This window comes from Stegodyphus dumicola, chromosome 3 (genome assembly GCF_044657685.1).
Source record: "Stegodyphus dumicola isolate Sdum_Otavi_A_Nest chromosome 3, ASM4465768v1".
Taxonomy (NCBI): domain Eukaryota; kingdom Metazoa; phylum Arthropoda; class Arachnida; order Araneae; family Eresidae; genus Stegodyphus; species Stegodyphus dumicola.
The window spans coordinates 41,128,706-41,155,887 of NC_140770.1; the positions used below are offsets into that span (position 1 = coordinate 41,128,706).

The 27,182-nt window shown below is 31.4% G+C and overlaps 1 protein-coding gene across 1 annotated transcript; it reads right to left on the minus strand.

Moving 5' to 3' along the window:
• Nucleotides 1–76: 76 nt before the first annotated feature.
• On the minus strand, nucleotides 77–27,153 carry LOC118203109 (ras-related protein Rab-35-like). The gene is made up of 7 exons (XM_035375354.2): nucleotides 26,967–27,153; nucleotides 26,731–26,781; nucleotides 26,490–26,613; nucleotides 17,727–17,851; nucleotides 12,676–12,800; nucleotides 8,017–8,166; nucleotides 77–2,789 (listed from the first exon to the last, which is right to left on the minus strand). Exons 1-6 carry the CDS (start codon nucleotides 27,016–27,018, stop codon nucleotides 8,035–8,037), a joined length of 609 nt encoding a protein of 202 aa, XP_035231245.1. The 5' UTR covers nucleotides 27,019–27,153; the 3' UTR covers nucleotides 77–2,789; nucleotides 8,017–8,034.
• Between the last annotated feature and the right edge of the window lie 29 nt (nucleotides 27,154–27,182).

Sequence of the window (27,182 nt, forward strand, 5' to 3'; positions counted from 1 at the left end):
TACAAAGTCATAAATAAAAGTAATATGAATGGACCAATATGTACAATTTTGCAGAATAAGAAAACTGTAAAAAAAATTTAGGCAACTTCTAGATTTAATTCTACTACCTCTTTGAAATAGATATGAGTATGAAAAAGAGAATATTAGAAGACACAGTCTTGATATCAGCATCATAAAGATAAAAATGCTAAGGGATCATTAATGTGAATATAAACATTTGCAGACCTTTTCTTCATACTTAGAATTAAAAAATGGTAATAATTTATAAATTACAAAATTAATTTGGTTCCTTAACAAATTGATACTTGACAAAAAAATAATCATGCATATATATATATTATTTCCACAGATCATATTTTAAACCCAGCATAGACATAACAGTATTTTCGCAGCAGGTGACCTACTAGACCTCAGCTATAACAACAGGTGACCTACCCTGCATTTGTTTTTGGTTGTGAACATGAGCCATGTACTGATGGTAAATCATCAGATGAATTTTGCTTATCCTACTATGGTAACCAACACTCAAATGATAGAATTTCTGTGTGTGCATGGGGGTAACTTAAATAATTATACAGAATATGAAAAAAAATATTTGAAATGCTGCCATATTGCCTTGCTTGACTGGTGGTGATCTGTCAACAAAGGAGATAAATTACTGGCTATGTTGAGAGACATCAGGGCAGTGTCTGTGTGAATAAAGAGCAAATGGCTAATTTATGTTTTACATCTGATTCAAGTAGTATGGCAAATCTGAAATAAGACTGCTTTAATTGACAGATGCCAAAAAAGATTGCTTGACCCATTTTGCTAGTGTCTTTAAAGTACAATGACGACCATCAAGGGGCTCTTCAGAACTCCATCAGTACATTTATGTACAACTACTTTACATGCAATTTAAGTATGGCAATGTAATAGATCTCTTTGGTTTTGATCATAGTTCACAAGTGGTAGGCCATCTGTTGTGAGAATATCAAAAGAATTTTATTAGCAGGAACACACAATTCTTTAAAATGATGCACATACACAAATATAATATACAATGAAACAGTCTAACAGTATTAGCAGATTTTATAACAATTGTATAAAACAAATTGAAATAAAGTACAGTAAAATCCCAGTTCACTTGAGCTCTGCAGTGAATCTCTAACATTAATGCACTATTTTTCCACCTCATAATTTATAAAAGTTTTACCAGACACACAAAGGATTTTTCAGACTGTTACAGAACTGCTGTATACTTAATGGCAGGAACACATAACAATTACCTACAACTTGATTTTCAGACAATTACAGAATAGTATGGCAATGCAAGAGGAAACCACTACAAAATTAAAAGGACGATTTTAAAGAAGTGTTAAATGCCAATTGTTTAACCATTATAAAACAATTTCTTTTTGTTATGTTTACCAACTATTGAATGGCAAGGTCACTAAACACTGCTAATTCAACCATGGTTAAAAGCTTTATGAATGTGCTGGCTGCATGGAAATTTTTGTGGCTTTCTCCTTGTGTGACCTGAATACGAATGAGTTTCCTTTAAAACGTTTTTCATAAAGGCATCCCTTTCTTCCCTTACGCAAATAGTCTCCCAGTGCTTTGCTGTAATCTAAATAATCAACTTCTTTTTTATCATTTTATTTCATTTTAAAATGCAGCATTTCATTATTTTAAAATGCATTTTAAATAATGAAATTTTAAAATGTAAATACCACAACTTTGATTCTTAAATTATTACATCTACTAAACATGTAATAAATGATAAATCATAAAAATAAATATGAAATGTATTTTCTATGACATTAAATTCATGAAGCCACAAAATAAGGCTTAAGTGATATTATGACATTGCAAACTGTGTATCCATTACGAGCCATCCAAAACCTTCTCTTCTGTTCAGACTTTACATTAATTTAATAACTGGCATTTTATTGTACTTATAGTTCAATTACTAGATTGATTTTTAACAAGGAAAACATTGTATTGATATGTATACTTTTATCATAAACTTTTTTTATTCCTTTCCAAAAATCTTAAGACCTTTTTAAGTACAAAATACAATAATTTTTAATAAAATTACATTTATATTACATAAAAACATATAGTCCTTTTTTTTTTTATTTATTTATTTTTCATTAAGACTCTGAAGCATATTTTAAAGGAGGAAAATGTAAAAATTTAAATTTTTATTAGAAATTCCATAGTTTCTCAATCTGAAACATTTTTAAATGGCAGTTACATATATAACAACCATGTAGAATTACAGATTACATAGCTAATGTTAATATTTTACTTTTTTTCCTTTTCATTTTGTGTGTTTCAGATTCTTTATCACAGAAAATGTAGCATAATATATATATATATATATATATGTGTGTGTGTAATGAAGATTTATAAAAATCAACTTAATTCAAAAGGAGTAAGATTTACATTTTAAGTAGTCTCCTAAGCAATGAATTCTACTTAAGAGTAGCAAAGACTGAAATTTATACACAGAGCTTGAATATGAGCTACTTATAAAAGGCAATACTATAAAATGTATCAAAATATTTTCAAATTACAAAAATATAAATTGTAACAAAAACAGAAAATTCTGTTTTTTGAGAATGTCATTTTATAACTTTTTAAGTTTAATCACTCACACTTTATGTACAGAAAGAGTAGATAAATAAAATTTGCTATAGTTTAACACTGTATATATTATACAGAGTGAATCTGAGTACACAGGAGTCAAACATGAAATGTAATTTGACATATTTTCTTGATATAAAATACAGGAGTCTTTTGACCTACAAAATACAAAAATAATTAAAATATAATTTTATTCAAAATCATTTACCTAACAAATTTTACATTAAACAATTATGGACAAAGAAAATGACTTCATTCTAAATTTAGGAATACTTCTCTTGTAATAAATTGCTTGACAATTGCAGAGGAACTTTTTTTATCATAACTAATGACAGAAATTGTTTAAAAAAATGAGACCTGAGACACAATAGAAATCCTGGAATATCATTACTATACAAAATGGAACAGTTATCAAAGCAAAGCAAATGGGAAAAAAAAAAAAAAAAGATGTTTATAGTGTCTATTTTCAACAGTTACGGAAAGTGCTCATTCAATACAAAATAAGGTTCAGTATGAGTGCATGTGTTGATCTCCTCAGACACTGATGCATCTCTGTTATTTGTTATCTATGCTGTCCACTAAACTGCTGAGAAGAGTTTGGGGGAATCTGCCCCACTTGTCTTTCAGGATGATTTCGAAATCTTGTAGAGTTAGAAAAAAGGTTCTGTCTCTAAGCGGTATGTCTGCCAAATGCTTCCCAGGTATATATTATAGGATTTAGATCCAGGGAGTAAGCAGGCCATATGATGTGCTCAATACCTTTCCTTAAGATAGACACTTCAGCTGTCCTATGCAGACAAGCATTATCACCCATAAACAAAAAATACCATGGAAAAGACCGACATGACACAGAATTTGGGTGCAATACTGCTGGGGTGTCATTGTACGATGCGCAAAATAAAAGGGGAACAATTCTAATCTCCGGTTCTATTGGACCGATTGAAAAATTCAACTTGTGTTTTTCATGTCTTGAAAGTGCGACTTATGATATGTATTAGATTTATATACACTGAAGTGAACACTGAAGTCATGGGATACCTCCTAATATTTTGTCGGTCCTCCTTTTGCCTGGCAAAGTGCAGCAACTCGACATGGCATGGACTCAACAAGTCACTGGAAGTCCCCTGCAGGAATATTGAGCCATGCTGCCTCTATAGACGTCCATAATTGTGAAAGTGTTGACGATGCAGGGTTTTGGGCATGAACTGACCTCTCGATGATGTCCCATAAATGTTCGATGGGATTCATGTCAGGCGATCTAGGTGGCCAGATCTTTCGCTGGAATTGTCCAGAATGTTCTTCTAACCAATTGCGAACAATTGTGGCCCTGTTACATGGTGCATTGCCATCCATAAAAATCCCATCATTATTTGAGTACGTGAAGTCCATGAATGGCTGTAAGTGATCTCCAAGTAGCTGAAGGTATCCATTTCCAGTCAATGATCGGTTCGGTTGCACCAGAGGACCGAGTCCATGCCATGTAAAAACAGCCCAGACCATTATGGAACCACTACCAGCTTGAACAGTGCCTTGTTGACAACTTGGGTCCATGGCTTCGTGGGGTCTGCGCCACACTCGAACCCTACCATCAGATCTTACCAACTGAAATCGTGACTCAACTGACCAAGCCACAGTTTTCCATTTATTTAGGGACCAACTGATATGCTCACGAGTTCACGAAAGTCGCTGCAGGCGATGTCGTGCTGTCAGTAAAGGTCGAGTCGGTCTTCTGCTGGCATAGCTCAAGGAAGACAAATTTCGCCGCACTGTCCTATCGGACACGTCCCTCGTACGTCCCACATTGATTTCTGTGGTTATTTGACGCAGTGTTGCTTGTCTGTGAACATTGACAACTCTACGCAGATGTCACTGGTCTCGGTCGTTAAGTGCAGGTGGTCGGCCAATGCGCTGTCCATGTTGGGATGTTATGCCTGAAATTAGATACTCTCAGCACACTCTTGACACTGTGGATCTCGGAATGTTGAATTCCCTAACGATATCCGAAATGGAACGACCCATGCGTCTAGCTCCAACTACCATTCCGCGTTCAAAGTCTGTGAATTCTCGTCATGCGGCCATAATCACGTCAAAGCCTCTTCACATGAATAACTTGAACACAAATGAAAGCCCACCAAAGCACTTCACATTTATACATTTTCTATGCGATACTTCTGCCATCTGTATATTTGCATATTGCTATCCCATGACTTTTGTCACTTCAATGTATAGCATTGTTCTAATATCGGTATTTTGACACAAAATCAGACTTTTTCTGAAATAACATACCAATTTTTTTCCATATTGAAATTCTACCACTCAAATTACCAAGCTCTGTAAAAATCGCACAAGTAGTTTTTAAAAAATTAGCTCTCAAAATTTTAGCTTCTCAATGTTGAGTTTGGTATATATTGATTAATCTCTTTTTTTTATTAAGCTTATTTGATTCTTCCTTTCCCATTTTGAAATTCAGGTTCACTTCAAATAAAATTCAACCCCTCTTTTTTTTTTAATTTTGTATTTTAAAATAATTTTTATACATTTTTCAAAAAATAATTTGAATTGTAAGCTATAAAATCTTTACCATTATCTTAAAAGTAGATGTATTTCTAATCATACCTGCAATTTTTTATTCAAAATTTCTGAAGATATACGTGAATTCATATATTGGCGTGTTTTAAAATTTGGCATACTTTTTGAAAGAGATAAAACATCAGATGTGGTTTAAACACTTCGCTAAAAATATTTGGAAGTGGAAATAATGTGACTTTTTTTTCTGCTCATACACAATGTAAAAAGGTAGGAACAAGGTGCCTTTTTTTCCACTCCGGCATAATGGAAGGGAAAGGAAAATTGGTTGGCATATATTAAGAAGTTCATCAAGTGAATTATTCTTAGCCAAGCTGAAAAAATTTCGCCAAGATAAATTTTTGAATTTCTTTGTAAATTTTGCACCAAATTTTACAAAATTTAATATCTGGGCATAATTTGAGTCATAGAATCGAAATATGGAAAACAACTGGTATGTTATTTCAGAAAAACTCTGATTTTGTATCAAAATACCTACGTTAGAACAGTGCTATATATATATATATATATATATAATATATATAATATATATCCTAAGTCGCACTTTCGAGGCATGAAAAACGCAATTTGAATTTTGTCAATCGGCCTAGTACAACGCGAGATATAGAACTGTCCCCCCTTTTTTTTTGCACAGTGTACCTCTATAAAATAGAATAACAGTTCTGCTATTAGACATGATAGCTGCCCCTACAATTACTCCTTGACCAGAGCAAACAGTTTCCTGAACATCTTGGAGATGAGTTTCCCTCTCTTTCAACACTCAATGCTGTCCAGAATCACTTTTGATGGTAATGCAGGATTCATCAGAGAACATAACTCTGGACTACTGTTACTGAGACCAACAAATGTGTTCCTTACACCAATGTAATCTTTCCTATCAATGGTGTGCTTAAAATAATGCATGCAACAGGCTTCCATGCACATAAATGTTGTATAGGGAAAATTTTATGAACAACCAGTTCAAAATGATAAAAACTTGGAACTCTTAAAGCTGTACTATGGTAGACAAATAAACAATGCAGCATATGAAACACAAATAATCATTAATTGTTTCAAAAGTTTTTACACATATAAAACAATGTCAATACATGAAATACAATATTAAATTCCTTAGAAAAATATTAGGTCCTAACTAAGGCATACAAATATGCATGAATTTACTACTCAAATTTATAATGTATCTGGAGGGGGGAGAATTGACTGGTTGGAATTAAATGTAAATTCATCTTCTAACATTATAAAATCCTTACTATATGCTAAGAGGGGGCAAGAAGTACTTTTGTGGGATGATATTCCGAGTTTCAGCAGAGTTATATCACATATTTTTTGGTTTAAATTCATAGTTGCTTTCAAAAAAATAAAAATTCTGAACAGTAGCACATAAATATATTACACTAACCAGAGGGTTCACCAATTCAAGCACATTAAAATCATCATTCCCAATAGCAACTGCACATTTTCCATAACAGCAGGATCTGAAGCAGCAGAATACACACAGGTCCAAACCATCAAAATTACAAAGGAAATGGAATCAGACACTCAAGAAGTAAACTCTTACTAAGATGTCATAGACAGGAACTCTTCACACTGGTCACTGTTCATCTCATCAAAATCAGAAACTACACATCTTCTTAAATTATAATTAATGAAGACACTTTGGAAACAACTTCTTAAACATCAGATGACTAGACCCCGATCAGAAACAAGAATATAATATCACAGTTCAGTCCACTTTTTTATCTCAAAAATTAAACTGTTCATAAATAGCACTTTATATTTTTTGGTTCTTTATACCCTTTTTACTCTCATCATTTCTACGTCCTCATAGCATTAAAGGTTCCTCAGAACATCAATCCACAGAAACTTTCTCCTACTTCTCTTTTCTCTCCATTTAAACAATATTTTTAATTATTTATCCCTTTAACTAATTATTAATTAAAACTTGCTTCTGATACACCTTTCACATGATTTTACATTGGTCAAAGAATATGTCACACTACTTCTTTCTCAACAATTAGAAGCACGCTGGAATTAAAATTACCTTGCCCTCGTTGTGCCATGAGAGATTAACACTCCCCCCCTCTCTCTCTGCATAGCAGGAGACCCAGGGCATTAGATGAAACAAAAGTCTGCAGCTATCTAGCCAGGAAAAGCATTTTTGTCACTAGAGCAACATTTCTCTCCTTTTTTAGGTATGATGGTCCTCCTACAGCTCCAGCATGCTTTTGCACAGTACATCCACTTTCAGCATCTTTCTCAACAGTGAGATTCTCTGACATACTTAACTGCTATGGCACTTCAGCAATACTTTACCCTGCTTTGGGGCATTCAATTGCTCAATTACAATTATACATAGTTAAATGATGTCTTACAAATCACTTTAGTGATTTGAGAAGTTGATACAGATAAGTGAGGCTAACATGCCTCTTGCTCAGTTTGTCAAAAGACTTTCTTTTCTAGGAATTACAACGAGATTAGAAGTACACTGAAGTTAAGAGAGAGTACAACAGTATACTGTAGTACGTGTTCTGAAGAAAAATGTACGTAAAGTATGCTAAATATCTTTAATGTTATTTAAGGATTATTTGGATTACCTCTGCATATGTTAGAATAATCCACAAAATTTAATATATCACATGCATATATAAAGACACACTTATACAACACCTTAACATAGGAGGATTGTTTCTGTATTTATTACAGTAGTTACAAATTAATAAAAAAATGTAATTATACTTTTATTAAGGTACACACTAAATAATAAAAAATGACCACTTTATGAATTTATACAATAATTACCTGTTAATAATTTAAGTGCTAGCAACATCTTCGTTTTCCTTTTCCTGAAGATTTACCACCTAATCGTATTGTGCTATCACCTCCTTTCTGTTGCTGCTCTTTGTGCTCTCGTTTACTTTGTAAAACCATTTTTGTTATTTCATTGAACATCTATTCCAAAAATAAATAAATATATTATATATAAAAAGTAGAACTTTTAGAAAGTCTCTTAGTTAATGCAAAAAGCTTAGCTTAACTGTATCACCATGGCCCAAAAATATATCACCCAATAAAAAAAATTATTTGATATGGAAATCAAGTAAAATTACATATTTTTAACAGATATTATAACAGATTTTTGTATCTTAGAGATGCCAAAAAAAAAGATAAATATAACCAGAATAAATGGAACATTTTCCCTCTAGTTACATGACAAGAAAACAACCCCCCCCCCCAAAAAAAATTACAGCAGAAGCATGATTACCTCAGATAATGTGGAATAACATTACCTTAGATGACTCAAAAAATGGCTAAAGGGATACCTCAAAGCATGTTTAAATTACAAAATGGCAGCCATGTCACCCCGCAATTATAGATGTATAATTTTTATTCATATAGTTTATCAATAATTAATATTTATATAGTTAAATTTTTATCTTAGTGTAACATTATATTGGAAAAAAAAACTGCAATAATTCTTGTATAAATGGTTTGCCTAGCATTGCAATTAAAAATGATATAATAAAAGATTTAAGAAATTCAAAAAATAATAATAGTAATAATAATAGTAACATGCCATACATTTTGAACTTTTATAAAAATATCATTTGGAGATTTTGCATCAACAATTCAGCACTGTATCATTATTTTCTAAAAATAACAGAAATCTTTATGCAGAAGCTTCCCTTTCTGTTGTCACCATGTCACAATGTGTATGTATGTAAAGCTTTACAATATACTCTCAATGTTCATCAAATAATGACCAAACTTCCCAAAATGCAACAGACAGCTTAAATTATCAAATGGCCTGAGCTACTGCAGCCGAGCCTACTCAGAATACTTATGTACCAGAATTTTAGTCTATATGATAAATAGAGAGAAGAGGTGATAATGGCTGTATATGATTCAATGGTATGTGGTTCAGGTTATTCAACCACTGGAACCTTAACAACAGTGGTCAAATGCAACCTATTATTGAGAAGTGAAGAATAGGCAGTGGCAAGAAAATGGGACAACTGCCACCTACGGACATGCAACGATAGATGAGAAAGTTTCACTGCAGAGTAAACATTAAAAGGATCATAAAAACTCAACAAAGCATCAGCATTCAGAACCTGCAGACAGTTTAAAACACCCAAATCTCAGACGACTATAAAATGTTCATTAGCATTTATGAGCTTCTGCACTAGATACAGCTGCGAATATGCGTGTGCGCATGCGCAAAATACGTTTACAAATGCACGTTTAATGTATAATGGACAGTATAAGCTAAGCTAAAATTATCTAATTCAATTAATGTTGCAGATTGTGTTGTTCCTTAATCTTCGAACTGGATTCTGCTTATTATTTTTTGCAGACTGTTAGAGCAATTTTATAAAAGTAAGCTTGAACTTTCGATTATGTCAAATATTTCTGATATATATTTACTAATATGTAAAGAATCTACAAAGCGAAAGTATGTTTCAAAGTCCATTAAACCAAAAGTGGCATTGCTGCAAAAAATGAATAAAGGCATATCGTTTGTTTACTTAACCATTCCGAAATCTGTTTATAAACTTCATGCTGCTCTGAGGCGGAAGGGGGGGAACGCCTCGGCGTGCAATGAATTGGAAGTTGATCTGTCAGCACTATCCTTATCTTCAGGGCAGATGTTTTTATTTTATTTGGCTTATAATTCCTTACTAAATGTAGTATTTCATCTCGATGTACTCCGTCTTTGATATGATTTAAATCAAATTCCTCGTCATTATAATTCGCTTCCGATAGCGAAGAAAGTGACACAGATGTTATTGAAAACGAAAAAATTTCGATTGACAAATTAGTCGGTATTCTCGACACAGCAATTATAGGACTTGAACAGCAGAACTTTGTAACTAAACAAGAAATTATGTCTGTTTAATAGAATTAAAGAGAAAGTATTATTACATAAAAAACGAAGCAATTTAAAAACAACTTACATTGAAAGAAATGTTTAATAAAGTAAACAAATAAATATTAAGCCTTTTTTTTTTTTTTTTTTTTTTGTAAATTTTGATACCCTTTAGATCATAATTGCTCTTTATTTCATAAATTACGGTTTCATATTTTTAATTTTATAATTTCTGCATGCCATCTTACCAGATTTAAACTGATTATCTATAATCCGGAAAAATCGATAATCCAGAATCACCGAAGTCCCGACAAGTCCGGGTTAACAACTTTTGACTGTATATGGATAAGCTGTATTAAAAAAAAAACTTTGTGAAAAATGTTTTTGCACTTAGTATGTTGTTCATAGCAAAGATTTTATGAATTATAATAAAACGAGGGTTTGCAGGTTGTCTCTGATACTGTTGAACCTAAATTAACACTAGAAGTTTTCAAAAATGGTCTGTGTAGAACAAAGCATGCGGCCATTTGTTTATGCTATCGAAAAATATTTTTCCTTAAACTGAATATGACATTAGAAATTCTCATTAAAACAAACAAATCTTTCTCATTAATTTAGTGCATTTTACCATTACATTTCAATGAAAAAAAAAATAATAATGATAAATACAAGGAAAAAAAAAATATTTTTCTGCATGATTCATTATTTTTCCACAGATAAGAATTTATTCCCTTACCTAATAATTAAAAAAATGCAAATTTCTATCAGAATAAAAATCCCCAACATATATTGGCTTCCAAACGTTAAAGACACACGACATTAAAATCAACAAAAAATGAAACAGAAAAGTTTTGATTAATATTAAATTGCATATGAAGGTAGCAAATGTGTTTATACATGAGAGTAAACAAACATTATTTACAAAGATGAAAGCAATACGTGATTTCCGTTAATTATGTGATGAGATCACATTTGGATCATTAATAAACTGATGTTTAAAGCTAAAAACAAACAAAATATTAATAAGATATGTGATTAAGTAACATTAAGTAACAAGTAAGGTATGTGTTATGTAACAACATTTAATAAGCATAATGTCATAAATGCTTCATTATTTCATAACTATTTAATATTTTTAATTTTATAATTTCTATATATCATTTTAACTACATCTTCATTTCCTACATATCATTTTACTACCATTTCTATGAACCATTTACATTAATGATTTAAAATCCAAAGATTTTTGAAATCCAGCGCTGATAATGACTGACATACTGATGACTCTGGATCTCGTACAAGACAAATTAGTAGCACAAGAGAAAAAAATTGTTTTCCATCAGGAAGCCTAGGATAAAAAATCAGAAACTGGCAAATCAAAAGCTCAAAAAATACGAGGGCCATCCAGGAAGTAGATTACGTTTCCGTCTGTGTCCGCTAGGGGCGGGGCTAGCGCGGCCATCTTGGGGTCAGAGCGTTGCGCAGCTCAGTCTGCATCTAGCCGTGCTAGTGAGAGGTTCGTGCTGTGCTCCGTTCAGATACTGTGATGGTTTGAAATGTCTGCGTTAATTGAAAATCCCGCGAGCTGCGAGGTGCGCTCAGTAATAAGGTTTCTGACTGCAAAAAACTGTAAACCGATAGAAATCTATCGGCAGCTTCGTGAAGTGTATGGGGACAACATTATCACTGAAGGTGGAGTGCGTCAGTGGGTCATAAGATTTCAAAATGGCCGAACCAATGTTCACGTCGAAGATCGAAGTGGGAGACCCAGCATAGTGACCGCCGAACTTCTCGAAAAAGTCGATGCTAAAGTCCGTGAAAATCGAAATTTCACAATAACGGAACTTTCTTTGAGTTTTCCACAAATTTCGCGAAGTTTGTTGCACGAAATCATCAGTGAAAAGCTTGGTTACCACAAGTTTTGTGCAAGATGGAAGGCAAGAAGAGGTAACGAAGTGGTTGAAGGTGCAGGCGGCCGAATTTTTCGACGAAGGAATTTCCAAGCTCGTACATCGCTACGATAAATGCCTTAATTTGTATGGTGACTATGTAGAAAAGTAGTATTTGAGTGTGGCTTTCATCTGTATATAATAAAATTTGTTTCCTATACTTTGTTTATTTTTTTATTCCAAAACGTAATCTACTTTCTGGATAGCCCTCGTATTCACTAAAAATTATTTAAAACACAGCAGTGAACTCTCAAGAAACAATGAGCTCAATTAATAATGGCAAAATAAAACCCCTGATGTATCAAAGCTTTAAGAAAAATTAGAAGAAATGGAGAAAATTCAGAAAATTTTAGAATTCCTTATTTCTCATTATGATACTTATTTCAAATCAGATTATTCATATCAGATACTAAAATCCTTGTTAACCAGTGAACAGATAACAGGTGTTAGCCAGTGAATGTTAACAAAACACATCCTATGAGATTTATTTAGATATGGAAAAGCACAATGCATATTTTCTACATTTGCAACATGATATAGCAATCATACACATTTAATGATTGAAAAAGTATTTACAATTTACATGATTTTAAACAACACAATTTTAGTATAATGTAAAATAATTAAATTAATGCAACCCACCTCTTCTACATTTATGTTTTCTTTAGCACTAGTTTCAAATAATTTAATTTTCATCTGTTCAGCAAAACTTTGAGCATCTTCAGTTAAAACAACTTTTCTTTCGGGATCATCATTTTTATTACCAACTAAAAGATAAGCATGATGAATGTTAATGGACCTTAAGTACATTTCAACTAAAGCAAATGAATACTTATTACAGAGGCATAAAAATTTGTATTTGTAAGGATATTTATTTACATATGCCACAATGTAAGAGAACTCATCTAATTTAAAAAAAAGATTTCAATATTCTCACTGTTACTTTGCAACTTAAAAAAATACTCACTGTAAAATAAAGTATTATTTAATGATATTCCCTCATTAAAACAGTAATCCCATATTTCTCTGGCAATAAGTTGGTGATTAATATATGAGAATCAAATCAGTTTCACATTACAAAATTGGCGATTAAATTTCTCAAATTTGGTAACTAATTGTGGTGGCTATTTTAATGAGGAAGTAACAAATGCGCATAGATAGATATAATAATTTAGGACAAAAGACTCAGATACTACAAGCAAGGCTGATAAAACAATTTTTTTCTATTCTTGCAAAGTACAATTTAATTTTTTTTTTTTTTTTTTTTTGATTATGACGAATCATACAAAGATTATCTGCGGATGAGAAGAGGTGCCTTCTTAGAAAACTTTTTAAAGGGAAACTAGCTCGCATCCATATTACACACTAGGAAAAACACCCACATGCAGCCAACCCATTCACTTAAATTTAAACCCAAATTGAACTACCAGTGTTCAGCAGCTCCATCACACATCCAATTTGGCCACTTCTATTAAGGTGGTTACATTAATATGCAAATACTGATTGCTTTTATGATACAGAGATGTGAGATTTTCTTCCACACTAATTTTTAATCCTTTGTCAGCATTAAAATGCTCTTAAAATGTTCTTCTAACTAAAAATATATACAGTCAAAAGTCGTTAATTCGGACACCCATAATTCGGAATGATCTATAATCCGGACCTCAAAACTAAAAACTTTCTGCGCATGCGCCGCGTTGACACATGCGCATAGGCGTTTACGCGTGCGCGAAGACCTTTTACGACTGTGCATATGAGTGTGCGCAAGTGCAGAATACGTTTTCGCGTGCGCGTTTTATGTATAATGGACGTATAAGCTAAAATTATCTAATTATCTATTTCAATTAATGTTGATGATTGTGTTGTTCCTTAATGTTCGAATTGGATCCGGCTTATTATTTTTTGCAGACTGTAAGAGCAATTTTACAAAAGTAAGCTTAAACTTTCGATTATATCAAATAGAATTTCCGATATATATTTGTTAATAAGTAAAGGATCTAAAGCGAAAGTATGTTTTGAAATCCGAAATCTGTTTATCAATTTCACGCTGCTCGGCGGGGGGAACGCCGCAGCGGGCACGTAATGAATTGGAAGTTGATCTGTCAGCACTATCCTTATCTTCAGAGCAGATGTTTTTATTTTATTTGGCTTATAATTCCTTACCAAATTAGTATTTCATCTCAATGTGCTCCGTCTTTGATATAATTTAAAACAAGTTCCTCGTCATTTGACAAATTAGTCGGTGTTCTCGACACAGCAATTATAGGACTTGAACAGCAGAACTTTGTAACTGAACAAGAAATTATGTCTGTTTAAAAGAACTGACATTAAAAGAAATGTTTAATAAAGTAAACAAATAAATATTAAGCTTTTTCTTTTTGCAAATTTTGATACCCTTTAGATCATAATTGTTCTTTATTTCAAAAATTACGGTTTCATATTTTTAATTTTAGAATTTCTGCGTGCCATCTTACGAGATTTAAACTGATGATCTATAATCCGGAAAAATCGATAATCCGGAATCGCCGAAGTCCCGACGAGTCCGGATTAACGACTTTTGACTGTATATAACATTTTTCAATTCTAAAGAAAGGGGGGAAAGAAGAAAAGCTTCCTAATTAGTCAATGAAAAAAATCCTTTGAGTATCAAATTATGTAAAGGTGCTACTTTGGTAGACGGTTGCACGGATTTTGGCAATTTTTTGGCAATTTTTCTTTTGGCAAGTAATACAACTTATGGTAAACCCATTGCTGGATAAGTTATTTATGGTAACCGATACTTTGTTGTCATTTTATTTTTAAAATAATGCGTTTTATTATGCATAAATTCCGTGTTTTAAATATTATTTATGACTTCTAAATATTAAAAATCAATTTAATTTTGCATTTTTATTTGAAAGAAAAATTTTTTTTATAACATTGGTACCATTCAGTTTTGAGGGCTGTAAAAAATCGCCAAACCATTGTTGATGCCAATGCTGCCAAAAATAATTGCGGCAAGAAAGGAAGTATAATAGTAAATAACCATCTAAGATTGATGTTTTAATTTAGATGAAAGGTTAATTTCATATAATACTTTTTTATTATTAGAGAATTTATATGAAAAAGGCTAAACATGACTGAATGGAAGTAAAAGAGTAAATAACTATTTCAGATCATTATTATAAATTATATAAAAATTGCTAAACATAACGAATGCCTGTATTGCTATTTCGCTACCGACTTATCGCTAAAGCATAATTTCATCTCATTGGTTGTTCAAACGTAATTTTCTATAATGAATGATGCCTTTTCTTTGAAAATATTCTCGCTAAAGTGCAGAATCGCTCACTTATTTGTTTGCCACTTTTCACAAGGGTAAAAACAATTGGATTTTTTTAAATTTTCTTTTACTTTTTAAGTGAAAATTGGTCAATGTGTACATAGATAAAGCCAAGGGTGTGCGCAGTGCCATTTTTGTGCAATTCTGGAATTTTTTTAAAAGTGAAAATAGGTTGATGTATACATGGATACCGAGTATGTGCAGTTCTTAAAAATGCTTCAAGTAGTGGCTGATTCTGCATTTTACCCAAAATTCTATTGCACTCTTTTTATCATGGGCAATTCCCAAATTTTTAAATTCATAGGATATCAAAAAGAATTTAAAATCAAAAAAGGATTTAAAAATTAAACTAGTATTTCAATGGCGTCGTAAAAAATATAGAACTATATAAACTGACGCAATCTGAAATCAGTGCGTACGCTAGATTTGGCTCGCTGTTAAATGGGCACGTTTGCTAGATCTGGCGCTTTTGCGCATATATTTTAGCTGCAATTTTTTACGGTCCTCAAAACAGAATAGTACCATAATATTTTATGTAATTTTATGTTGTGGATGATGCAATCAATGACGTCACCTTACTTAAAAATTAATTGGTTTTATTAATATCTATAAATTTAATCTAATGTTTTAAACATTATTTATGGCTGTTAAATATTAAAATACAATTTAATTTTGCATTTGTTTTAAAAATGATTTTATTATGAATGATTATTTAAATAATTTTAATTCTATGAGTGATGCAATCAGCTCCCTGATTGGTTACTGAATATTTGTGCATTACTGCGCCATTTTAAAAATTGATTATTCATCTCTTCGAATTCCTCAGATTTCAAATGGAATGGATATGACCGTTTCGAAGATGAATTTTGTTATTGGTAATTACAAAGAATTATTGGTATCAGAATAAAAAAATTGCCCTTTGAGACCTTATTTTGGCTAACCTAGCTTTCCTAATCAAAGATTTATTTATAAATTGTTAATAGCATCAGAGGAAATTTATTTAAAATTTTTGGAGAAAACCTCGCTGATTGCTTTTTCAATGAAGTGTGAGAGATGTGGATCACACAGATGAAGATCGTCAGCGGACCCCCCTTTTTTTGTGGTACTTATCAATATATGACAGGTTAAAAAAATGTAAGTATATAATTTTCTTTTACTTTATAATTGTATACTTCAATTTTTATTAAAAAATTAATACAATGTTTCCAAAATTCCTCAGATATTTATTGCTGCATATGTTTTAATGTTAAATAATTAAATCCTATAAAACTTATCTTAAAGTATTTAAGTAATATTTTAATTCTTTTAAACGTTGGTATGAAATTTTTAATTCAATATTCAATTTAAGTAATATTTTAATCCAATTAAATGTTGCGCAATGTTTTTATACCTGTGTTTTTATTCTATTATATGAAAGTAATAATTTAACCTTACTTTAGCATTTTATACTCTTAGTAAAGGTATTTATTTACATTTGCCAGCCATCTTAAAAAACAACGTTTTCAACAAAAACATTAATCCATTACTTTTAACGATATCTATTTTTTTAAAGTTTCGAATACTTTACTAATGCGTAAAATACATATAAACAGCATTTTTCAAGATGGCTGACGACTGTAAAAACCGCGCCAACAATTGCACCAATGTAAATCGCCAAAAATCCGTGCAACCGTCTACCAAAGTAGCACCAATGTAAATAACTTGAATAGAATAAATCTAACCCAATCAACTGTGTAACAATTTTACAAAAATACTTTGGATAATGCACATTTCAGTTAGAAATTCTTAACAATTAGAAATGGTAATGAAAATTTCAGTTAGAAATGGTTTTAAAAGATTCAAACAGCATGTATTCTGAATGAATAATAGTCTCTGTGCTTATTTTTCCCTTATCCCAAATGCTACTTCATTACAGGTACTTAATCCAGTAAAAATTTTGCTTTTTACAATTAAAAAACTGGTCAAAAATAAAAAATCCTCTGCAAGATTCAAATCCATCTAAATTTATAGAGAAATAACATAAAGCAAAGTATTTGATTTACAAAAGAGGTCAAAATGTGAAAAATATTCCTAACAGATACACTTTAATATACTTGTATATTAATAAAATTTACTACTTGCACACATAAATATACATTATACAGAGAACTTACTAATAAAGAACATAGTTTACATTTTTACAATAGCCATTTTATGTCTGGATGACAACAGTAATGAAAAAGATGTAAAGTAAGAATAATGTGGTTAGTTTTTCATTAAAAAGTTTACTATAACTCTGCATCAAATACAATAAACTTAAATTGATATATTTTTTAATAAAAAATAGTACAAAATATATCAATTACTGCTGATAAATTTGATTAATACATACCCAGTATTTTATTTACCATTTCACAATTTTGGTCTATTTCATGTAACCATCTCTTCACGTTTGCAAATGACTCTCCATTGGTGACATCATAAACTACAATTACACCATGAGTACCCCTGTAATATCTAAAAAGGAAAATATTTTTTTAAAATAAATTTTACGTCATAAAAATTTAAGTTCCAAAAACAATCAACAACTTTTTTTTTTTTTTTTTTTTTTTTTTTTTTGCTGGAGAGAGGAAGAACTGTTCTTTTTATGACATTTTAATACACAGAATTTTACTTCTTTCTGTAAAAGCATTCAGTGAAACTTCTTGTTTAAATGGCACAAGGCAGAGAAAATATCCCTAATTCATACATGATATATTAATTAGCATTTAATGATCTTTAATGGGGGTGACTAACAATCAAGCCTGACATCAGAATTAGCAATAAACCAAAAAACCAAATGATACTAAACAAAGCAAAAAAATAAAGCATAAATTATATCACAGACATACAACCCAAATCATTAGAAATAATATTAAACAATGTATCTCTTTGAAAATTGGGATACACAGAACAAAGTGGTAGGCTTGGAGGTGTTGGCAGTGATGATAGTGTGTTAAGCTAAGTTATCAAAGATTTAATACAGTAAAAGGTACTTACCCTATCATTCCATTGACCTTGAAACTGACATCAAGCAGTGTGATTTAGCACCAATTATGGATAAGAAACAACAAGTTTATAATGTCTGCACTATTCTATTTGATGTAATCACAATTGTTCGCAATAAGCCATGTTTTGTTTTTATGATTAAAGCTATAAATTATTTGTTACTGCTGTACTTTCCTTGATGTTTTTTTTTTTTGGGGGGGGAGGATAAGATTAAAATTAGGGATTTGCATTTTACAGAACAGCAAGCAGGAGATTATTTTCAAAGTTGCAAAATCCTAACATCAAAAAAGTATGGGTAGTGTTCCGTTATCAGGACCAGGTGTCCAGAAATGTGTGTATATATAGATGTATGTGTTCATGTATGCATGTATATATATGTATGTATCTCTGTGTCTACAATATATATATGTGCACATACATATATACACATGTGCATACATACAAACGCTTCTGAATCCGGTCTTGATAACAGAAGAGTACCAAAGTATGTATTAATGAATACAATATTGTCAACAAAACAGAAATAGATTGAAACAATCTGTGGGAGGTTTGTACTTATAGCACTCTAAACAGAGCTTCTGGTAAAATTGAAGAGCCTAAAAAAATAGTAGAAATAAAGGTTGATCTTTACAATATGGTAACTGGTAGTTTGGCGACATTTTGGAGGCGATAAAGGTTACTACCTGGGACTTTGGTAATAATGTGAGCAGTACTCAGTTCCGATTACGCATTATTTTGCGTGAGGGAAATGAGAGATCATGGGATATGTCATGTGATATTAATGGACGAATTACGGTTCTTCAATCGGAAAAGGGGGGAAATCGGGAAAAAATGTGGAAATTTTGTATTTAGCTTTATTCTGTGTTGTGTGAAACAGTGTTGTTTAATTTTTGGATCCCATGGCCCTAACTAAAGTGAATTCGAAATGGGTATTTAGGCATTGTGATAAAGAGAAGTTTGCTTTTTATTTAGCAGAGGAAGTATGGAGGAAAAATTCGCATAAAAAATCTTTCAATAATTTTATTGAATGAATTAGAAAAGTGTATCCGCCACGTAATCAAGATTCTGAAGAAGATTAGGTAAGTTAGTATTTTTAATTATTTGAGGATATTATTTTTATGCATTGTTCTAAATGTAAGGTGGAAAGGAATTTGGTATTATTGGGAAAATTGTTATTAGCAATGATTTAGTTTAAAGTAATTGGGATTGTAAGGTAATTTTTATTAATTTAATGTATGTGCTCATTTATATTTTAAGTAGTGTTTTTGAATTTAATTATATTTTAATGAAATGATAGTTATTTTGTGAATTTTATGTTTGTAGGAATTTGGTATACGTTTAAGTTGAAATAAACGTGCATGGAAATAATTTAAATATTTGATACTAAGTATTTGTAATGCTTGCGGTATGAATTCGTTGGTGACGTGTATAATGTAATAGATGATTTAGAGGTAAAAGTTTTTGGATATTTTATTTATTTTATATGTGGAAATGTTCATATTTGTAAAGGGTAAATACTTTTTCGCGATCAGGTAATTTCATATATGTTCTTTTTACCGGGTTTAAAGATTCAGAAAATTGTCATGTATTTTCGTGAAATTTTTCTAATTTATGAGAAAAAAGCAGTGTACATGGATATAGTGAAGAGTGTGCGCAATGCCATTTTTGTGCAATTCTGGGATGTTTTTTTAAGTAAAAATAAGTCGACGTGTACATGGTTTAGTGATATTTTAATTAAATGATAGTTATTTTGTGAATTTTATGTTTGTAGGAATTTGGTATATGTTTAAGTTGAAATAAACGTGCATGGAAATAATTTAAATATTTGACACTAAGTATTTGTAACCATTTGTAATATTTGCGGTACGAATTAGTTAGTGACGTTTGTAATATAACAGATAATGTAGAGGTAAAAGTTTTTGGATATTTTATTTATTTTATACGGGGAAATGTTCATATTTGGAAAGAGTATATACTTTTTCGCGATTAGGTAATTTCATATATGTTCTTTTTACCGGGTTTAAAGATTCAGAAAATTGTTATGCATTTTCGTGAAATTTTTCTAATTTATGAGAAAAAAAGCAGTGTACATGGATATAGTGAAGAGTGTGCGCAATGCCATTTTTGTGCAATTCTGGGATGTTTTTTTAAGTAAAAATAAGTGTACATGGTTTATGTGTATGTGTTATTTTGAAAAACGCGTAAGGAGTATGGTATTGTGCACTTTTCCCAATTTTGCAGTGAATATTTGTCATGATTAAGCAGTTTTGTTTGATAAAATTTCTAGCATAAGTGTAATTCGGCTAGTAGATTGTTGGAAGAAGTGTTCAGTAGATAAGAAGAAAAGAAACATGTCTTTACTTCGTGAAGACAAAATGGCGGCGGGGAAAAAAAAAAATAGAGGGTTGCTGTAGGAGAGTTGGTTGCCAAATTTTTGCCAAAAATCGCCAAGTTACCATAATGTAAAGATCAACCGAAATAAATTATAGCTTTTCACAAAAACAGAGCAGAGGGAGTATTGGTTATTTAACCCTCTGGCTGCTCATCCCGCGATTTCCACGGACAACTCAAATGTAGCAAAATCTGCTCATCCCGCGGACATGTGTTTTTCTTCCTTTATTGAGGAGCGCTTCCTGTTTAACCATTGAAATAAATTATATACAGTATTAGACGTTTAGTTTACATTTTGGACAACAGATATCGTTAGCTGTCCACTAAACTGCGGCATTTGAAGGCATGTGGTATTATTGCTCAATCTTCACCATTTGCCGCATTTTTTTTACAGATATGGCTGCTAGAAAACGTTCAGCGATTATCTTAATCATTTAATCAAATTATTGAATTATTAAATAAAAAAATTATTGAATTATTGACTAGATTAATAATTGGATTGATTATTACTTAGATTATTTGAATCTGGTGCAAAGACTGTGAAATTGGACTTTGCCTTGAACCCAGTTTTGAACTCTATAATTCTAAATTGCATTTCTAAGGTATTTCTTCCTCAATACTTCATATTTTTTTAATTTTACACATTTTACTTTTTTATATTATGCAATAAATAGAAATTAATTATAATTCGACTGAATTTTTTTTTTTTTTTTCTGATAACATCTGAAATTGGTTTTTCTGGCAACTTAGTTTCTCATGATAAAAATCTATATAAAAAATGTTGGTACTTACGTATTATCGCAACCAGGTTGGCGCGATTTGTAAGTTTGAGTAAAAAAGTATGAATAGAAAGAAAATGTACATTTATTAATTACAGATAATTTTTAAATACAGTTTTTTATATTATTTTGTTTTAAAATATAAAATAGCAATTAAACCCTTCCGGTTTCGAATTTGAATAAGTTGCAGAATTATTTTTTCGGCAGAAATCTTTTGGCTATTGCTTTTAGCACTGATTGAAAACAGTCTTCGCCATTAACAGCTTGAGCTTAGCGCCATATAAATTCAATAAGGTATGAGTCAAGATGATGACGGGCTGTTCCTCTCTGTTTTTTGTTGTGCCATTTGGCTGAGCCCCACATGCGCTCTACATGCTGTGTGTGAACGCCCGTATTGGGATCCACAAAATTATATTTGTGATTAACAGTTCCATGCAGAAATCCAGCATTTTCGAACTCACTTGTATTGTATCCTTTCCAGCAATCCAAATAAATGATGCTTCCTTCCTTTATATTTTCGCAAATTTTTTCCATGAGGGTAACGGCACTTCTGTTAGGTACAGTAACCAAAAAAAATTTCTTTCTTTTCTTGGGAAATTCAGCCGAAAACCCATTGCTGTGGTAGTACACGCCCAGTGTTATTTTTTCTTTTTACAAATAAACTTTTGTCTATTTCCAAACACGTAGGGTTGCCATAAGTAGGGTCGCCAAATTTGGCGATTTATGCGAATTCTGGTTTGGTTGCTTTAATATGTAAGTACCAAAATGTTTTCTAGAAAGAAAATGTGCATTTTTCAATTCTCCAATATATAGAGATTTAAAATATGAAAAAAAAAAATTACACAATTTTTGAAGCGACTTTGGTCCACAAATTGAGCAGTTGGAGGGTTAATTAATAGATATTGTTACTTAATTCAGAATTCCACAGGAACAACTGATGCTACTTTCACAGTGGATGAGATAATATGGAAATACCCTGGAAAATTAGGAAACAACTTAAGAGACTATGCAGGGCCGGATTTAGACTTGATAAGGCCCTAAGATATTTGAGATATAGGGCCCTTTATAAGTCTAGATATTACATGTCAGTGCCAAATATAATTTTCGGATACCTACAGGGTTTGTTGAGGGGGCAAGAAAGCGAGGGGGCCCTAAGCTATAGCTTGTGTAGTTTATACGTAAATCCTGCACAGAGAGACTATGTCTATTTTACCATTAGTTAAGCCTATGATATCACCTAGACACCAAGAAATAAGGATGCCTATGCTATTGATAAATAATAAAAAAAGACAGATCAGTATGTCTTTTCATGTTTTAAGTCTAATAAATTAATAATTAATTTAATACAATCAAAAGTCTTTAATCCGGACTTCAGCAATTCCGGATTATAGATCACCAGTTTAAATCTGATAAGACGGCATGCAGAAATTATAAAATTAAAAATATGAAACCTTAATTTATCAAATAAAGACCAGTTATGATCTAAAGGGTATCAAAATTCACAAAAAGAAAAAGCTTAATATTTATTTGTTTACTTTATTAAACATTTCTTTCAATGTAAGTTGTTTAAGTTGCTTCGTTTCATGTGATAATACTTTCTCTTTAATTCTATTAAACAGACATAATTTCTTATTTAGTTACAAAGTTTCGCTGTTCAAGTCCTATAATTGCTGTGTCGAGAATACCGACTAATTTGTCAATCGAAATATTTTCGTTTTCAATAACCTCTGTGTCACTTTCTTCACTATCAGAAGTGAATTATAATGATGAGGAACTTGATTTAAATCATATCAAAGACGGAGTACATCGAGATGAAATACTACATTTAGTAAGGAACTATAAGCCAAATAAAATAAAAACATCTGCCCTGAAGATAAGGATAGTGCTGACACATCAACTTCCGATTCATTGCACGCCGCGTCTTTTCCCTCCCTCCCCTGCAGAGCAGCGTGAAATTGATAAACATATTTCGGAATGATTAGATTATCAAAGGATATGCCTTTATCCATTTTTGCAGCAATACCACTTTTTGTTTAATGGACTTCGAAACATACTTTCGCTTTGTAGATCCTTTACATATTAGTAAATATATATCGGAAATTCTTTTTGACATAATCGAAAGTTCAAGCTTACTTTTATAAAATTGCTCTAACAGTCTGCAAAAAATAATAAGCCAGATCCAATTCGAAGATTAAGGAACAACGCAATATGAAACATTAACTGAATTAGATAATTTTAGCTTAGCTTATACCGTCCGTTATACATTAAACGTGCATGCGTCGCAGAAAGTTTGTAGCTTTGAGGTCCGCATTATAGATCATTCCAGATTATGGGTGTCTAAATCAACAACTTTTGACTGTATAGAAAAAAAAAAAAAATTATAATATGCCCAAACGTGCTTTTTTAAGTTTTGCGTGTTACCTTTATTCATTAAATATCATGTTCTGCACACTTAAACCATAAAATTCAATTCAATAACAATATCACAAAATAATTTAAAACAAGCATATCTTCAGAATTTCTGATACACAGTCTCGAGTGCTGGAGATTTTTTTCTCCCTATACAGTGTTCCCATTGCTTGATTTGAAATCATCGAGTTTGTTAATTAAAAATTAATTAAAGTTTTCTTGAAAAGTGATGCACCGTTTATAGCGATTCAACGTAAAATGCCAAAACAAAATTAATAGCCCTTCTGGGAATTGCCCTTTGGGCTAATAAATAACATTTCCCTATTATTCACAGTTAAATGACAGATTCCCACTTTTATAGATTTCTACAGATTATTAAAGTAAAAGATTTGCAAAACTGTAAATCTGAAAAACACTGAAAAAATAAATAGGAATGGCTTTTAAAAAAACATCAAGTTATAAAACTGAGGTTGAGTTTCTTCCAGGACAGTGGAAGAAACTGGGAAAAACAGAAAGAAAAGGAAAGAAATTGGAAGTAATGAACAATGATGCTCCAACATGGCTCCTAAAAGAAAATAAATGTGTATACTAATAACATCTTAACTTACTGAAAATAAATGTTTTATTACCGTATTTCCTTGCATATCCCCCCTGGAGCTTGAGTTACCAGTAGTTTATTTAAATAATTTTTATTTGTTATTTTCTTGCTGTACTTATAAAATGAAAAGTAATTATGAATACACTACTGGTAACTATCAAGCTATGGTGGGGGGGAGTGTGACGAATTCGAAAGACAAGAGGTAGCATAAATAAATTTATTTGGGTTCTTTCTAGGTTATACGGAAAAAAATAAAAATAAATAAACTTATAAAATATTGTTCTCACGGTAGGGTGAATAAGTTCCTGTTTAGAACTCAGCCAAGATGAAAGTTCTTGTTTGGAAATAGTTCAAGATGAGGGCAGGCTCAAGATGAGGCTGTCTTGAATTAATAGAATCTCTAAGCTAGTGGTTGCCGCACTGAGCTGTGCCCGAGCAGGATGCTCTTCATAAGGTAGCGGTGAATCCGGCTATCTCACTGTAAATCTCTTGGCAGAGATATTAGTATCGCTCTATGCAGAACGAAGCAAAAATTTGCTCGTCGCCGAGCTGGAAAAAAAAAGGAGAGAAGGTTTTTCTCTTTACTTACTGCAACTAACTCTACTCGCTACCGATGAGTCCGGATTAACGACTTTTGACTGTATACATAATTACTAAGAGTTACTATAGGCATACAAATTAAGTTAAATCCACCAATGTAGTAGTGTTACAGATGAATAAAAAATAAATATAATATTAACATAAAAACAGAAAAAAATCAATTTCTCCCAATTAATTTTTTTCACGATGGAAGAAACTTGCAAAGTGTATGGAGAATATATCATTTTCAAAATTTTATGTTACCTTGATGCCTTTGTATTACATTAAATCAAGTGTATAATAGAAAGGAATGTGTCATTTCGGAAATTTTTTATGAACCATATAAGCGTAACTAAGGGTGAAGTTCAGCAGAATTAAAATAAATTTTCTTCTCTTCTGAATTTATCCATTCAAAATTATAAAATAAGTTATTTTATGCAATAACCTCTCCCTCTTCCCCCCCCAAAAAAAAGCTGTTTTGAACTCACTCCTACAGCCATTCCTTTTGCTTAATTATCAGTTTTTAGTGGTCTTATCCACAAGCTTACCAGTGGGCCTAAATGAATGTAAATGTGTAATATTTGAATTTTTCTTCAATATAATAAAATGATCATCATCTGCTAATGAATTTTATTGATATCACTACAACTAATCACAAAATGCTTCTATTTTTATCGGGGAAAGTGCAGACTCACCCACTGCTTCACACGTTTCTCAAAATCGCCAACTTGAAAATAACAAGTCAAAGAATTGCATAAACTTGGTATCCATATACACATCAGCCTATTCTCACTTTAAAATATATCACAGAATTGCACAAACTTGGCATTGCACACTCCCTTGACTTTGTCCATGTACACATCGATACGTGCCATATAAGTGGGCGATTCTGTATTAACTTGAAAACAACAAGTCAAAGAATAGCAAAAACTCGGTATCCATGCACACATCAACCTATTTTCACTTAAAAAAACGTCAGAGAATTGCACAAACTTGGCATTGCGCACTCCCTTGACTTTGTCTAAGTACATATCGATACGCGCCATATAAGTGGATGATTCTACACTTTACCACTTTTATCTTAAAGCCTAAAAATAATAATTTAATATATGCTTTCATATAATAAAGTGCAAATATGAATTTCAATATGTACATTTATTTATACATTATTCAACAATTAAATAAACATAACTATTTTTATTCTAACGAAGGCCTGTACCTCAATAGTTAATTTCACCTCTTTATGAATGAAACATTATATTTCAAAAAAACAATTTTTAGAAATCCTATTTACTTTAACATGAAATCATATTTACACTTTAGTTTGAAAATTTAAAAATAAAATTCTCACGTTGAAGTTATAGTTCTGAATCTTTCTTGGCCAGCTGTATCCCATATCTGCAGTTTAACTTTTTCACCATCGATTTCTAAGGTGCGTATTTTGAAATCAACACCTATTGTTGTTATGTAGTTACCTGAAAATTAATAAAAAATAAATAGTTCCCAAGAATGTTACGCACATATTTTATGATACACTTATCTTTAGGTAATAACTAATATCAATTGTAAATGTTTTCATTAGTAATTTTTACCTGAAAATGTGTTATCAGCAAATCGAAGCAACAAACTGCTTTTTCCAACACCTAAGGAAGAAAAATAATGCTCCAGTTAATAACTGCTTATAATTTACTAGATATCTTTTTACGCTATTTCAATTCTTTGCATAATACCAACATATTATTTACTAACAACTATTTAAATATAAAACAATATGGCTAAATATATATCAAAACAATAGAAAAACAAAATATATTCTTAAAAAACATACCACTGTCTCCAATAATAAGAAGCTTAAATAAGTGATCATATTCTCTGGTCATTTCAAATTTAAAAATAAAGCACTAGCTTTAAGCCAATATTTTCGCACTTATGACAAGCGGAAACAGGGGGGAGGGCGTTTATGATTCATACTTCGCTCGAGTTGCCTCGAGATGACATTCCGATTAAAAACGCGCACTTTCGATAACGCGCAATAAGGTTTGCA

Coding starts and splice junctions, on each gene's coding strand:
- LOC118203109 (XM_035375354.2), bottom strand. CDS start 27,018: ATGACCAGAGAATATGATCACTTATTTAAGCTTCTTATTATTGGAGAC. Junction 26,782..26,966: donor TCTTATTATTGGAGACAGTG/GTATGTTTTTTA, acceptor TTTCTTCCTTAG/GTGTTGGAAAAAGCAGTTTG. Junction 12,801..17,726: donor AATGGTAAATAAAATACTGG/GTATGTATTAAT, acceptor CTTATCTTTTAG/TTGGTAATAAAAATGATGAT.